At 35.7% G+C, this 15,472-nt stretch overlaps 1 protein-coding gene across 4 annotated transcripts; it reads left to right on the top strand.

The window, feature by feature from the left end:
* The first annotated feature begins 5,097 nt into the window (after positions 1 to 5,097).
* Positions 5,098 to 14,858, top strand: LOC137950770 (putative pentatricopeptide repeat-containing protein At3g23330). Of its 4 annotated transcripts, XM_068797384.1 has the most exons (8): positions 5,098 to 5,233; positions 5,381 to 5,454; positions 5,595 to 5,659; positions 7,531 to 10,322; positions 12,435 to 12,533; positions 13,319 to 13,400; positions 13,510 to 13,625; positions 14,442 to 14,858. In XM_068797384.1, the coding sequence occupies exon 4, from the start codon at positions 7,760 to 7,762 to the stop codon at positions 10,196 to 10,198; it is 2,439 nt and encodes an 812-aa protein (XP_068653485.1). In that variant the 5' UTR covers positions 5,098 to 5,233; positions 5,381 to 5,454; positions 5,595 to 5,659; positions 7,531 to 7,759; the 3' UTR covers positions 10,199 to 10,322; positions 12,435 to 12,533; positions 13,319 to 13,400; positions 13,510 to 13,625; positions 14,442 to 14,858. The 4 variants fall into 4 exon arrangements, with proteins under 4 accessions (XP_068653485.1, XP_068653487.1, XP_068653484.1 ...); XM_068797386.1 differs by lacking the exon at positions 12,435 to 12,533 and having other exon boundaries at positions 7,531 to 10,194; XM_068797383.1 differs by lacking the exon at positions 12,435 to 12,533 and having other exon boundaries at positions 14,509 to 14,858.
* The last annotated feature ends 614 nt before the right edge of the window (positions 14,859 to 15,472 follow it).

Raw genomic sequence — 15,472 nt, 5'->3', positions numbered from 1 at the left:
AGGTTTGTTGTATTATAGATCAAGATCTTATATATATATATTGTTTTCATACAACATCCTAAGAACAACCTTAGGCTATGGTGGAGACTAAGAACCAACCTCCTGATATGTTTCCTTGACTATCACTCTCTTAATTTTTCTCTTCTGTGTTGTTATCTTCTATGTTTCATAGTATTTTCTTAAAGGCTTGTTGACTCTGTTTTCTTTGGCATTGGTTGATAAAGTTCTACCATTATAAAAATAAATATAATCTCTTGGTTGGTAAGTTATAGTATTATGATTTTTTATGTTTATTTGGGATAAGTGGGTATTAAGCTCAGTTTCCTAAGTTATAAAAATATCTTGTTAATTATACTATAACTACTCCTTATTATGGCTATCTTGTTAACCATGGTTGCGGAGTTCATTACTTGTTTGAGGCGTCCAACCACGGAATATGGTTGCGAAACTTTGTCACTAGGCTGCGTGTGGTAGATGGCATTGATAGGCCATTAAAGATTTATTGTGACAATAACTCGGCGGTACTTTATTCCTACAACAACAGGAGCTCGAAGAAGTTGAAGTTTATCGACATCAAGTTTCTAGTTGTTAAGGAGAGAGTTTAGGATAAGCAGATTTCTATAGAACATAAAGGGATACGTTATGCTAACAGACCCATTAACCAAGGGCTTAACGCCTAAGGTCTTTCATGAGCACATTTCTGAGGATACCTTGGTTTAGTGGGAGTCATTTATGTACTATATGTTTGCTTTAGACATGGAGTTATTCAATTTTTTCATAATAAAATTAATTATTTATTAGATTCTTTTTGAACTTGCTTGTGTTTCTTTTATGAGCAATGTTCGCATTGCATTAAGGACTTTGGAAAGATCTCACTAAAGACTAAAGAATGACCAATTGGAAATAGGCATGTACGATATCACATTGCATGTAATTTCCATGTTACTCATCCATATTTGAGCTATGTCATTGAGTGTATTAATATGGTGGTCATCGTGGTTTAGTCACTACTGTATTGTGATGATAGTCACGGTGGTTCCATTATTAATATATAAGATGGTTCCATAGTATACAGATGCGTGCCTAAAGAATTTGTGATATAATTGTTTCATGAATGATATGTAACCCAAGTGGGAGATTGTTAGGAAACTCACGTTTCATAAGTTGGGTAACATATTTTATTCAATTATATTTAATATGAGCTAAAATTAAATGGTCTAATTTTGGTAAGCCCATAGACTGTTAAAGAATGAATATGGGCCAATTGAGTAGATACCCATATTGTCTTAATTAGAGAATTATGGGAACCCTAATTAAACAATATAATTAAAACATCTGGGTTGTGGTTCCCGATACACTAAATCCAACGTGGTTTCTCTTCTCCCCATCCGGAAGAGTCACGACGGTCCCCTAGTAGAATAAAGGTGATTTAGTTGAGGAAGATCATAAAACCATCCATCTATTCATCTTAGTAATTCCCCATCAGACGAAATTTCGGATTGGATCCAGGTATGTATCCCGAATCCTAATAATCTAGCGTGATGAAAAATTTGGATTATGATTTAAGATTATAAAAATTCTAACAGTTCTCCCTTTATGTATCTTCTCTTTGTTTGAAATAAAATTATCAACATTCCCCCCCCAAAAAAAAAACAAGTGTTGGGTTGAGAGACCAACCAAGGTATGTTTGATGCATTGTAGCTGATGCAAAAATGGGAAGGGATGGAATTAGTAACCACCTTTCTATTGCAACATAGACATGCAAAGAGAAAGAAAATAGATGTCAAAGAATTTCAAGGGACTGTAAAGGTTCTAGGGAAATTCTTACTGCAACAGATCCACAAGTTTGATTTGCATGAACAAGTGAGCAGAGCTTGAAAAAGAGCTTCTAAAAAGGCACAAAGAGCCGGAAGGGTGGGTTAAGGTTGTGGTTATTGCAATGACCAAGAAGGTCGATCAATTATAGAACAATAGATGCCTTTTGCAACTATAGTGGGCCAGAAAGTGGGTGAGGAAATAACGCCAAGGCGCTTCTGAAGTCCGAAGCTCAAAATATAACTTTGGCAACTTGGATTCATTGAAAGATCCACTGTGGGTGGTTGAAGGCTTTCTAGGAGAGGCTGCAAAAGCACGTGTAGAAGAAGCACTTGAGGTTCCCTTTTTATTCCGACCACTTATGTAGAAGAAGCATAAAAAGATCGTTCTATGCTAGAGTCTTTTGAAATACATCCTAGTGATATCTGCAATCTTTTAATGTCTAGAGGTACAAATCTTCTGGCGTGCAGGTAGTGAGATGCTACCCCCTATAGTTTTCCTTGAAGTTAACTTCGGTTTCTGCAGTTCTTCCTAGAGGTGCACTTGGGACATGTAGCAATAATGGTTGCTAGAATGAAGCCAAGCTGGAAAAAAAAAACGGTAAAATTCCTGGACAGGCCTTCATTCAAGGCATTGGCATATTTGTACTTTTACTGAGGATTTGTTGAACTACATATGTCTCTTGGTTTTAGTGGATTAAGAGAGGTCTTGTGAGGTGGAGTGGTTGGTTGCTTAAGTATTCTTCCAAAGTTGCAAAAAAAAAAAAAAAAATTTCATAGGATACCTTGTTGTAGATGCAGGGAGTGAAGTCTTCTGCATTACAATTGGTAAACGTCCGAGTCTATATATTGTTGAAGGGAACTCTGAAAATGTCATTTTGAGTTCTTTCCCTAGTGAAATTCTGGGGAAAATTTGATTTGAATTTGGTGGGTGTAATGTAAATCAAAATAACTGTTAAGTACTTACATTTTAGCTGAAGAATATCTCCCACCTTTAAAGAGAAAAGACAAATTTGGTCACTACCCCATCTTGAATTATTTTGCTATTGCTTAGAATGAATCAATTGGAAGAGAAAGATACAATTTTATGCAGGTAATCTTCTTTTTAGCAATGCAGTTATATTTTTTTTAAAGAAATCAGGGTTATGAAGAATTCCTGCTATTCTGTAATATGATTGTAAATTTAATGGAAAGATTCCAGTTTTGATAATTTTTTGTTCTCTTCTCTGATTGCTCTTTCAAGAACAAAATTAAATACATTAGGGATTTTAGCTTTTTCTGAGATATGTAACCGAAATCTTATTTTAAACATGCACTTAAAGCCGTGAAGAGACTTCTGACTACTTTCTTTTATTCTCTTCAGAAAAGTTGCTGCCCTGTGGTCTCCTCTCAGAAAGGGAAGAAGATTGAATTGTACAGACATCCAAATTTGAAAGTTGAAGCTTCTGGGATGTTTGTTGCTAAAGCCATTATCATTTTCTTCCTGCCTTAGTCACTATCCTGGAAAAAGTAGTAGAGAAGTTGCCCTATTACATCTTTTGTAGATGAAACTGCTACTCTATCAGCTTGTAATTGTGCTTAATTGAGCTCTGATAGACTAGTTCTATTGTCTTGAATAATATTGCTATTGCAGGGAACATGGAACATTTCCTATTTTCAATCCTACTTTTGAAGTTTCAGTCTCTTCTATTTTGAGAGTACTAAACCCTTTGCCATCCTTTTGCTTGCATCCCTATCTTAGAGTCCATCAGTGTAACTATCACGAGAAAAGTTGATCAATATGGGTGAGAGAGAGCTAACTTAGAGCAGAAAACTAATTGAGGATGCTATAGTTTTAGCTTTGCTCGTAACCAATCGAGAGGTTCTTCATGGACGATGAGAAGGAAGACAAGAAATGAGACTTTGGAGATCAATATGGTGTTCTTATGCAGCTCAGGTGAGAAAGATGAGAGATTTTATGGGTTTTTGATAGCGGTTCTCGTGTATGGAATTGAAGGAAAGAACAAGTTCTTATTCTTGCAAGAGCAGGGTGTTGGAAGAAGGGATTAACCCACTGAATCGACCATTCAGAGTAATTATCTATGAAGTCCCAGTGACTTGGAGAATGACTTCAGATTGAAGTCCTCGGAATAGGTAGCACCCATATGGCAGAGGTAGATTGGCACCAAGCTAAACTGGTTTGTAAACTGTTCATGCTCATCTCGAAAAAAACTTGGTTCAATTCAATTATAACTTGAGTTTGTCTCGAACTCAGACTTGAAATAAAGTTCATTAAGTATAACAAGTCAAACTTGAGATTTTTCAAGCTTAGCATGTTAGCTCATGAGCCGACTCATTAGCATAATTTTTTTAATGAAAATACATTTTACTCTAATTGTTCTTGTCAATACTCTCTTTAGTTGGTTAATAGTTGCTCTTATTTACCTCAAACCACATAAACGATTAATCGTTCAACCCTTTTGGGTTCCTCAAAATAATGTTATTGTTTGGCAATAGAATAAACACCATTGATGGAGGTGTTTACTCTTTCTTTTAGGTCTATTAAGTTGGTTATTATTAATTAGTTTGTTTATTGCAAAATCATCAACTCCTTTATGATAGCGTTCAATAGTACTAAGTTCATCACAATACTTTCTTTATTTTTTATAATTTTTTTTTTTTGTAGTTTTAAATGTAAGTTTGAGCTTGAACCTGGCTTTAGTTCGAGTTTGAAGTTAATTAAAATTTTTGGGTTTGAGGTTATACTTGAATTCAGAGTATTCAGATCAAGCTAGGCTTAAACATATGCAGGCTCAATCTTGGCTTGGTTCGATGTTGAGGGCATTTGGCAACATCTACGGGCAGAAAACAAGGATAAGAGGAGAAAAAAAGTGGTTCTGTTTTGCGGCTTTATAAGTATGGAAAATTCCATGTAAGCTAACATGTCGTTTGGCAACTTATACCTTTTTTTAACTAAGGGAAAAGAGTTTAGGGTTTTGGGTTTAGAGAAAAAAGAGGCTCTTTTCAATGAGGTACTTATTATAATAATTAATTTATTTATATAAATATTACTTATTTTATTATATTGATAAAAATATTATCACCTATTCTTATCATAAAACAAAAAATTAAAATCTCAAATTAAAATAATTAAATATTAAAAATATTAAAATTTAAAATCTCAAATTATGTGCAATAAAATAATTTTTAAATATCGAATACAAATGAAAATTGAGTAGCTGCTGTTTTCCCTTTTTCAATTACGGATTATTTTCTAGGGAAAGTGGAGGAGGTGAATCAGGGCAATTAACGAAAATTTCCTTTTCGCCTTCTGCGGCTCGTCTGCTTGAAGCCTTACCCCGGCGCCGGATTCCGTTGCGTCCACTTCCGTGTTGAGCAGCAGTAGCCGTCCGTCGCCAAGGAGCTTCCCTCACCAGCAGGTCGCGCTTTCTCTCTCTCTCTCTCTCGCCCTCTCTCTCGACCTTAAATTTGTTTCGGTTCTTCAAACCAATGCAGCAAGTTGCTACCTTTATTCGAATTGGTTGCGTTTACATCCTTTTCTAAAGTCTATCGTCCTTCTACTGCAGATAACTTATAAATCATTGCACCAAAACGGAACACAACGACTTTATTAATGGTCTCCCTGTTAGAAGACATTCTGGTAAGTAGCTCATTTTTGTTCTTACTGTTGTGGGTGGCCTTCGGTAACTTGTCGTGCATCGGTTTTCGAATTCATGCTGTCACTTAACTTTCCCTCTGTTCTATTGTGCACGTTTTATGGTATGTTTTTGCGTGAGCTAGCACGGAGAGTCACATCGTTCGTCTTTGCTTCGACCAGTTGTGGAGATGGCTTTATTTATTCACAGGTAAGTTTGATATAACTGAATAATGATGGTTAGTTTTTCATGCAAACGAGTATGAATTTGTTGATTTATTCCCTTGCTTTGCAAATATTTTGTCGATATCCTCTCATTGAAGATTTGGTAAATTAAAGATAATCCCTAGTTACACGTTTGTATACTTCTAAGCCGGTACGCTTTCACCTATCAAAGAGTGATCGCGAAGTGCATTTCAAATCACAAAAGTAACATCTTAGAAAAGCTTGCGTATGCTATGGATAGACATAAAATGGACTCTTAGGTCTAGGCATGAAATGTTTGATGATAATCTGCTTTCAGTGATAATCCCTTAGTTCTCTTCCATGTATAAGCTTTTCAGTTATTTGTATATGTTGGTTTTGGGGACATCTTTGTACGCTGTGTGGGCTGAGAGGCTTTTGATTTAACTATCTGGTAGATGCCGGTGACTAAGTAAAAGCAAAGCAAATTGTTTCTAGGCAATTCTCTGCCTTGATAAGCATTAATCATCAACTCATACCATCAGAGAGGGTGACTAAGCTAGAAGCTGCTATCAAAAGATGAGGTTTCTAGTAAGTAGTGAGGAAAAAAGGAGAGAGCATCAACTTTGTATGGGAAAATTATTGCATAGCATCTATATTTTTCTAACTGCTGCTAAAAGGTTACTAGATGTGTTTTCTGTCTTACCAGGACATTACTAATCCAACTTGAGAGTTGCTAGTTGTGTTTCTGTTTGTGAACTCAATGCTAATGAATGTTGATACTCGTCCAACCAAGTATTACACTATATACTCGGTTGGATTCATTATAATCTCCATCTCAGCTAGTAATATTAATTCTAAAATGTTTATACTTGAAATATTCATTATGTATTTCATATAGTATTCCTGAGAGTTGAATTCTAGAATGTAAAGCGTTCAATGGTTTTTTTTTTTTTTTTGACAAATAAAATGTTTTATATTTCCTTCTAGTCTTCTTTTCATTCTGCTGGAGCCTTCACAGGTGTGGGTTAAGGAAAAAAGAAACACTTTTAGATTCCAGTTACTAGTCTTCCTTTTCTCTTGGTTGGTCCAACAGAGGGAACTTTTCTGTGTCTGATAATGATGCCCTTGACAAGATGTTGATTCTCGGTGCACTGCTACTAACGTCGATGACATATGTTATACCCAAATCATTTTTATTAGTGATGCACTGCTACTAACGTCGATGACATATGTTATACCCAATTTATTTTTATTAGTCATGCACTGCTACTAACGTCAATGACATATGTTATACCCAATTCATTGTTATTAGATATTTAATAAATGTTGTATGAGCATGACCTAATCTATATTACATACAGCATGTTGTTCTGCGGCCAACATTTTTATCTGTCGTTCGATGCCTAAAGTTTGAAGTTTTAAGTTAATTCAGTATGAAATTTATTACACTTCAGAAAAAAAAAATACGATTAATAATGCATTTTTTTACATGGGTGGATATTCTCTTTAAAGCACTTGGGCAGCTATTAATTAAAACTATCAAGCAATATGTATTAGATGATACTAATGATTTTTTAGCCCTCTTTTTTTTTTTTTTTTTTGTTGAAATGATGGCCCTGTTTTTTTTTTTTTTAAATTGAAATCATTTGTTTTTCCCATTTGTTTTTCATTTTTGTGTGCATCCTAACGAGAGAGTCCATTTTTTTTTCAATGGCAATTTCTTCACTCTACAAAACAAGAGAAAAGAAATCTCATTTCATCAAATTTTTATTTTTCTTCTCTCTAACTGAATAGGGCCTTAAAGTGATCATCGTTGAAACTTCTTTTATTGATCATCATTGAAACTTCTTTTATCCTCTTTGAAGAAGTAGCTTACATCTATCTCTCTTTGAACAGAAATTCTTATAGTGGCTGGAAAAGATGTGGTCCACGCGAGCAATTTTGCATTTGAATTTCATGGACCCAATCCATTTGTTGCTGTAAATTGGAGACCTTTCTGCCAAATAGGTTTATTTGCTGTTTGTACCAAGCAAAATCGTTTGTGTTCCCTGCCAAGTAGGACTGGGGTGTCCTGGTAGTTAAAGGTGGCGAATGAACACCTTTATTGAACAAAATTCAAGGTCAAATGAATTTTCAGACTGGTGAAACATTACTCAACTCCTTGATTCAAAGGCTGAATTCCATACAATCAAAATCCCAAGCAAAACAGCTTCATGCTCAAGTTCTCAAAACCACTAAGTCTCATACTGTCATCAATGCCTTGCTCGTCATCTACTCTAACCTAGGCCTTGTGCAAGAAGCTCATGCTACTTTCGAGGCACTTGTTGCACCATCTTCTATCTCTTACAATTCTCTAATAAGATGTTATACTTCCCAAGGATTTTTTCACCAGTCTATTGCATCTTTTGTGGAAATGAGGGCTTCTGGCAATTACCCGGATCATAATATTTTCCCTTCAGTGCTGAAATCTTGTACCTGTTTGATGAACTTGAAGCTTGGTGAGTCTGTTCATGGGTGCATTATTCGTCTAGGTCTTGATAATGATCTTTATACTGGAAATGCATTGATGAATATGTATTGCAAACTGTGGGAAGTTGGAGTGGCTGATGATGGTCTGAATGGAAGAAGATCATATGTTAATATTTCCAAAAGAGATAAAAAGTATGAGTATTCAAGTAAATGTAGCAAGTCAAAAGATGTAAGTATACTTGAAGGGCCTAAATATGCTGGAAGCAAGGGTGGTTTTGATTGGATTAAGGAGAGAGAAGTGCATAGTGTGGCTGATGAGAATTCTCAGCAGCTTGAAGGGCTTGAGAGAAGGACAATGGATGGAGATGATTGTGCTGTCTTGGATGAAATGGTTCATTGTTGTAATCCATGTGATGCAGGAAGTGAAGTTGTTGAGCCTTATTGTGGAACAATCAATGAGAGTTATTGTGGAACAATCAATGGAGTTGGTTTGGAGACAAGCACTGCAAAGTTTTTTTGTTTCAAGAGTGTAAAAAAAGTTTTTGAGAGGATGCCAGTGAAGGATCTTGTATCTTGGAATACCATAATTGCAGGACACGCACAAAATGGTTTGCATGTAGAAGCGCTATTGTTGCTTAGGGAAATGGGATTAGCTGGTCATACACCTGATTCCTTCACTTTGTCCAGTATTCTTCCCATTTTTTCTGAATATGTTGATGTTTATAAAGGAAAGGAAATTCATGGATATGCTATTAGACATGGACTTGATTCAGATGTTTTCATTGGAAGCAGCTTGATTGATATGTATGCTAAGTGCACGAGGGTGGACGATTCTTGTCGAGTATTTTACTTGCTACCCCAGCGTGACGCAATCTTGTGGAACTCCATTATTGCTGGATGTGTCCAAAATGGATCGTTTGATGAAGGACTGAGATTGCTTCGCCAAATGTTGATGGCTAAAATTAAGCCTAGACATGTTACATTTTCTAGTATAATGCCTGCTTGTGCTCATTTGACAACATTACATCTCGGGAAGCAGCTCCATGGATATATAGTGAGAAGCAGGTATGAAGACAATGTTTTTATAGCTAGCTCACTTGTAGACATGTATGCAAAATGTGGTTATATTCGAGCAGCCCAGTGGATCTTTGATAAGATGGATTCACGAGATATGGTGTCATGGACAGCCATAATCATGGGTCATGCTCTGCATGGAAAGGCCCAAGAAGCCCTCTTCATGTTCAAACAGATGGAACATGAGAACATAAGACCTAATTATGTAGCATTTGTGGCTGTTTTAACTGCTTGTAGTCATGGTGGGTTGATAGAAGAAGCTTGGAAATATTTTTATAGCATGAAGCAAGATTATAATATTTCACCGGGTTTAGAACATTATGCTGCTATAGCAGACCTTCTAGGAAGGGCAGGAAAGCTAGATCAAGCCTACAGTTTCATCTCAAGCATGAAGGTGGAGCCCACTGCTAGTGTCTGGTCAACTTTGTTGAGTGCTTGTAGAGTTCACAAAAATATTCCATTGGCTGAAACGGTGGCACAAAAAATTGTTCTGCTTGAGCCTGATAATATGGCATGTCATGTTCTTATGTCAAACATTTATGCTGGTGGTGGTAGATGGAAGGATGCAGCGAGTTGGAGAATAGCTATGAAGGAAAAGGGGATGAGGAAAAAACCAGCTTGTAGCTGGATTGAAGTTAAAAACAAACTGCATATATTCATAGCAGATGATAGATCCCACCCATTCTATGATAAAATACATGAGACCTTGAAGGTTTTGGGTGAGCTAATGGAGCGAGAAGGGTATGTTCCGTATACTGGTGATGTACTCCATGATGTGGAGGAAGAGCAGAAGAGATACTTGTTGTGTAGTCATAGCGAGAGACTTGCTATAGCATTTGGTATCATTAGTACCCCCCCTGGAACAACTATTCGAGTCACTAAGAATCTCAGAGTGTGTATTGACTGCCATACAGTTACTAAGTTCATCTCAAAGATAGTGGCCAGAGAGATAATTGTCAGGGATATCAGTCGATTTCACCATTTTAAGGATGGTCTGTGTTCTTGTGGAGACTATTGGTGAGTCATTACAATTAGCATTGATTTCCTTGTTGGCTTCATCGTTCGAAGAAGTTTGGTGAATGCACGGATGCCATTCACTGCACATCATCATGGCCACTGCTAGGTTGGTCTTTTGGTTGGAAGCAGTAAGTTGAATCCATTTGGCTATTTCATTTTTCTCTTTGTTTTCCCCTCTTTCCTGGTGCATGTCATTGGTAGAGAAGGGAGGGAAGGAGGTAGTGTTTGCTTCCTCTCTCTCTCTCTCTCTCTTTCTCTCTCTAAATTCTCATTTATTTGAACTTGTATTATGATTGTTGAAAGCTAGGAAAGGTGGGAAAAGAAATATTATGTTTGTTTGTTTTTAGGTTATGATTATTGATGATAGACTTAGAAAATCTGAACTAATCTTCCCTCAAGTTGCCCTTTTTTTTTAAATTTATTATGGCAAAAAGCTTGATGGATAAAAAGGATAAGGAGACAAAAGGGCATTGAGCACATAAACTATATATCAAGAAGAAACAAACTCCTTTGGTTTTCTTTTTCAAAAAAATAAATAAATTAATAAATAAGAAATAAACTCAGAGGAAATTCCAGAAAAAATGATAGGTAAGTCCTGGTGAGAGTGCCTTGTTGGTGTTGTGGTCAACTGAAGAATTGGCCTCCCGAGGGATATGGGACCAATCAATCTGAACAGTGGCGACCAAACCCTCAATCTCCATGAATAATTGGTTAAATATCCGTTGCAAATTTGCCGTCCCCCTAAGCCCAAGTGATCACAGCTTGAAAATCTCCTTCCACACTGGCTTATTGAGATTATTCTTAAAAATTCTCAAACCATGAAGAAGCGCATGGACCTCAGCTGAGGTGGAATCTGAAATACCCTAGGGGTGACAATATGAGAGGGGAACATGACTAGAGTGGTTTCAAATCACATTGCCATAGCCAGAGGGCCCAGGGTTATTGAAGGAGCTCCCCGGTTCTTCTTTCTTATACTTGTCCTCTTGTTATTCTCTTTATTTTCGTTTGAAGATTCATTGATTTCCCAGAAAGATGATGTCTCATAATTTTTTTCATTCTCTTTGGTTTTTTGTCAGTCCTGTTTTGTTATTTAAATAGCCTGCTCTAGAATTCAATGTAATCTCTAATTTCCTCTTATAACTAGTTTACGGGCTAGAGTTTGCAGTTGTTGATGTTCTTGTTTGGTTTGTGATTTGAGTCTAGCTGCTAATGCTGAATTCTTTAAGCTATTTTAAAGTATTCTTTGTGGTGTTCTTGTTTTCCTTTCCGGGGGTGGGGATAAGGGGGAGTTTTTCATGTAAGACATTCTTTTGTGAAAAAAAAAAAAAAAACTTTGTCAAGTTGGGTCCAAGGCCCATCCCAAAATGACTAGTCAACTTAGGAAGTCTTTTTCACAACTAATATACTCAAGATCTTTGTACTCACTAATCCATGTGAGACTATACCTTAACGCTTCCCCTCATGTGTAGGCCCTTTTTGTGGCTCTACAAGTGGATAATTTAGGTGTAGGCCCTCTTTTGTGGTTTTACAAGTGGATAATTTAGGTGTAGACCCTTTTTTTGTGGCTCTACAAGTGGATAATTTAGGTGTAGGCCCTCTTTTTGTGGCTCTATAAGTAGATAATTTATGTGTAGGTCCTCTTTTATGTCTCTACAAGTGGATAATTTAGGTGTAGGCCCACATATGAGTACCTGCTCTGATACCATGTGAAGTTGGGTCCAAGACCCATCCTAAAATGACTAGCTAACTTAGGAAGCCTTTTTCAGATCTTTTCGAAAGAGCTTTGTTAGAGGACTACTCCATGTGGGACTGTTCCTTAGCAAACTTTATATTCTCTTTCACATTTTTCCATGAATAAAAACTGAGTATCTTATATTTCTGGGTGGCTCTTTAGAGTTTTCCATTTGAAATTGGCTGGAAAGGAATAACCTTCGTAGAATTAACAAGTTTTTAAATAGAGACTGACACTAAACAGATTTTCTAGGTGGCATTTCCTAAGGTTCTTTTGAAATAAAGCCCAGTCATCTCTCCATTTCTGTTATTTTTAGAGATACAAATCTCCAGTAGAGGGAGCTCATTCCAGTTCAAATTGTGAGATTCCACTACTATGGTTTAACTTTGTGAGATTCCAGTCAAAATCAACTTTGGTCTTGGCTTTTACTTTTCTGGGAGGTGCTCTTGGATGATACAGCAGTACTGACTGAATGAGTGAAGCTAACCACCCAATGATTTTTTTCCAGGAAACGCCTCCACAAGAAATTTTGAGCATGCAGCTTTACTGAGGATCTCTTAAACCATGAAAACATCCTGGATTCACAGATAAAAAGACATCTCTGGAGGTTGGATTGGATGGAATAAAAACATGTCTTACATCTCTTCTAAAATTGAAAGAAAATTATTTTCTGAGGAAATTTTACTAGTAGAAACAGGAAACAGAATCCTCTATATTACTGGTATGTTTCTTGAGCTTCTATATTGTGTAAGGGCACTCTACAAATGAGAATCCTCTATATTACTAGTATGTTTCTTAAGCTTCTATATTGTGTAAGGGCACTCTACAAATGAGAATCCTCTATATTACTAGTATGTTTCTTAAGCTTCTATATTGTGTACGGGCACTCTACAAATGCCATTTAAAATTTGTTGCCTGTTGGGATTTTTGAGCAAATTAAAGATGTATATAGTCTTAAGAGCTATAGGGAACTCAGTTCAAAATATAAAAGGAAAAAAAAGAACTTTAAGGAAGTAATTTAATGGGAAAACTGTTAAGAGCTTACTTTATAACGTAAAAAAGTATTTAGTTGGTGATGAATCTTTTTCTGCACTCTGTAGCTTCTCTTTTGCTAAAGACTATTGTTTTTGCTTGATCACATAATTAGAACTTTAGCAGCACCTTTGAAAAAAATGAGATTCTAAAATACTGAAATGTGCTATTATTAAGATTTTAAAGATTTGAAATGTTTAATCGTATGAGCACCTTTCTTGGAAAAATTTATAGTTCCTGAAAATCTAATTTATTAGTTGTTTTTTGTGTTTTGTTCTAGTCAATCATGTTGAATGCGATCATTCTTGCAAGTTCTACATGCACTTACCTCAGTTTTACTTATACTCTGTATACATGCAGGTGACAGATTTAGCATAAATTCTCAACTTGAGCATCTGCAAGTTAAATCTGTTGGAAGGAGACTTATTGACTTGAATAGATGGTGAACTCCAGAACTCTATAACATTTTTGTTTGTTTTTTCATTATTATATATCTACCGAAAGCACTTTTCCATGGAACTATATCTTTTCCAATCTCCCAATTTTTTCAGTATGTAGCAAATGGGCAGTGAAGTTTCGATGTGGCAGCTATGCATCTTAATGTTGATCACTACTACATACTTGGCTTAATAATGAATCAATTGGAAGATCGTACAATTTTATGAAGGTAATCTTCATTTAATTTTTCTAGCTATTATTTGTTGATCAATATGGGTTGAATAAAGCTGAAGTTTGTGGGTGAAAAGGTTGAGGGTATATACTGACCTGTGCAACTCTGCTAGAGGCCAGTCTGACTGATCAATCTAACTGAGTAAATTATCTAGTCAGGGAGCTGGTTTAGCCAGAAGTAAAATATTTGGTCTAAGTTCCATTTTTTGGATTAACCAGTTCAAATGGTTTGATTGCATAACCTTTCGAAACATTGCTAAGTGGTGGCTGAAAAGTAATTGAAATCAAGCAATCTCTTGGAAAACTTCCTTGTATTAAAATGTGTATAGAAAAATAAAGACTTTGAATTGTGATTGATATTATTTTCTTTAGAAAAAAGATTGATAAACTCTCAACAACTAGATTTTCCTTACAGAAAAGACATGTTTTAACACGGACCTTCCTAGTTGAGCGAACCGTTGGAGATGATAATTCTTTCTTAGAGTGCTTGATTGGATGAAACTCTTTTGTCCTTTATCAACTTGTGTTGCACACGAGAGAAATCTTCTCAACATGTCCAACGGATTCTTCATCTTTATCTTTACCAGTAGGTCTTGGTGCCACATGTGTGGATGATTGTGTAGCTAGTGTTGCATGGGGTCACCTATCATGAAGAACGTGCAAATAGTGACTTTGATTAATTTGGTGGATATGAATGATAGTCAGCCCTGTACAATCATGCATCTTATGTTTACATTTTTTAACATTGAGATGCTTTCTTATTTTACAAGGTCTCTTAGTATGTTTTCTAGTTTCCTTGTTTTCTTTCTTGAAGTCTTGGAGAGTCAAATTTCCTATGATGTGAGGCACGATCATCTTCGTAGCTGATTGCCATCATGCAGGCCGGCCTTGACGCGAAGGATAATTCATTTCAGCATGGTGACATTTGTGATGACTGGCATGTAGAGTTGCATGGGCCGCTTGTGTGCTTTGTTTCCAATATCTGTGTGCTTTGTTTCCAATATCCGTGGGGGATGGGTGGAGTGAAGAGTTTGGAGAGAATGAGCAACGAAGTATAGCCTCCATTACCCTCTTCAAATAGAGACCAAATTTGCTTTTGTAAAATATTTGAAGAAATGAGCAAAAATGGCTTGACTTCTGTATATGTTTGGTGTATATGTTTTTGGCTTGGCTTTTACATTTTCTATAAGATATTATTTGATTTATGTAAGAGACCAATTTTATAAACTGTTGGGTGATTCCTTTGGACAAAATGATCTTAGCTTAATAAACACATAACAATCTTTTAGTAAAAATAAGTATAATCATATTTATGAGGATTTTTCAGACCAGTAGCTATTTTTTTTCAACAAACAAAGGTATCAAAATCTCATTTTGGTGACAAATATATTATTTACAGGAAATTGACCAACAAAACTAGAAAGCTCATATGACAATGTAATAGGTTTTTTGTTGTTTATATTTCACTTTTATATTTGATACAAGTGCTAAAAGGAACCCAACAATTATTTATGTTGCTTTCAATTGCTTTTGAAAGTATCAATCAATTTTTGAAAGTTATAACTTTTCTCATGAATAGCTTTGTTAGTTATGAGAAAGAAATTTTATGGTTTTTTTAGTTTTTCTTTAATCTTCTTAATTATTGTAAAATGAAAATAAAACTACTAAATTTTTTTTTGGCAACCAGAGCAAGATACCATTTGAGTAGTAAATAATTTTGCAGAATCAAACCAAATAGATACATATCGGGCAAAAATTATTATTGATAAATTGTACCAACATTGTTTCTATGTCATTCTAGTACCAATTAATCACCTTCAATAGGTATAACTTCCTTGCACAAAT

This window comes from Aristolochia californica, unplaced genomic scaffold (assembly GCF_029961685.1).
Source record: "Aristolochia californica isolate CCGP_79_NKW_82.1479 unplaced genomic scaffold, dmAriCali1.0.hap1 SCAF_14, whole genome shotgun sequence".
Classification (NCBI taxonomy): domain Eukaryota; kingdom Viridiplantae; phylum Streptophyta; class Magnoliopsida; order Piperales; family Aristolochiaceae; genus Aristolochia; species Aristolochia californica.
This window is presented reverse-complemented; position numbering and strand designations above follow the sequence as displayed.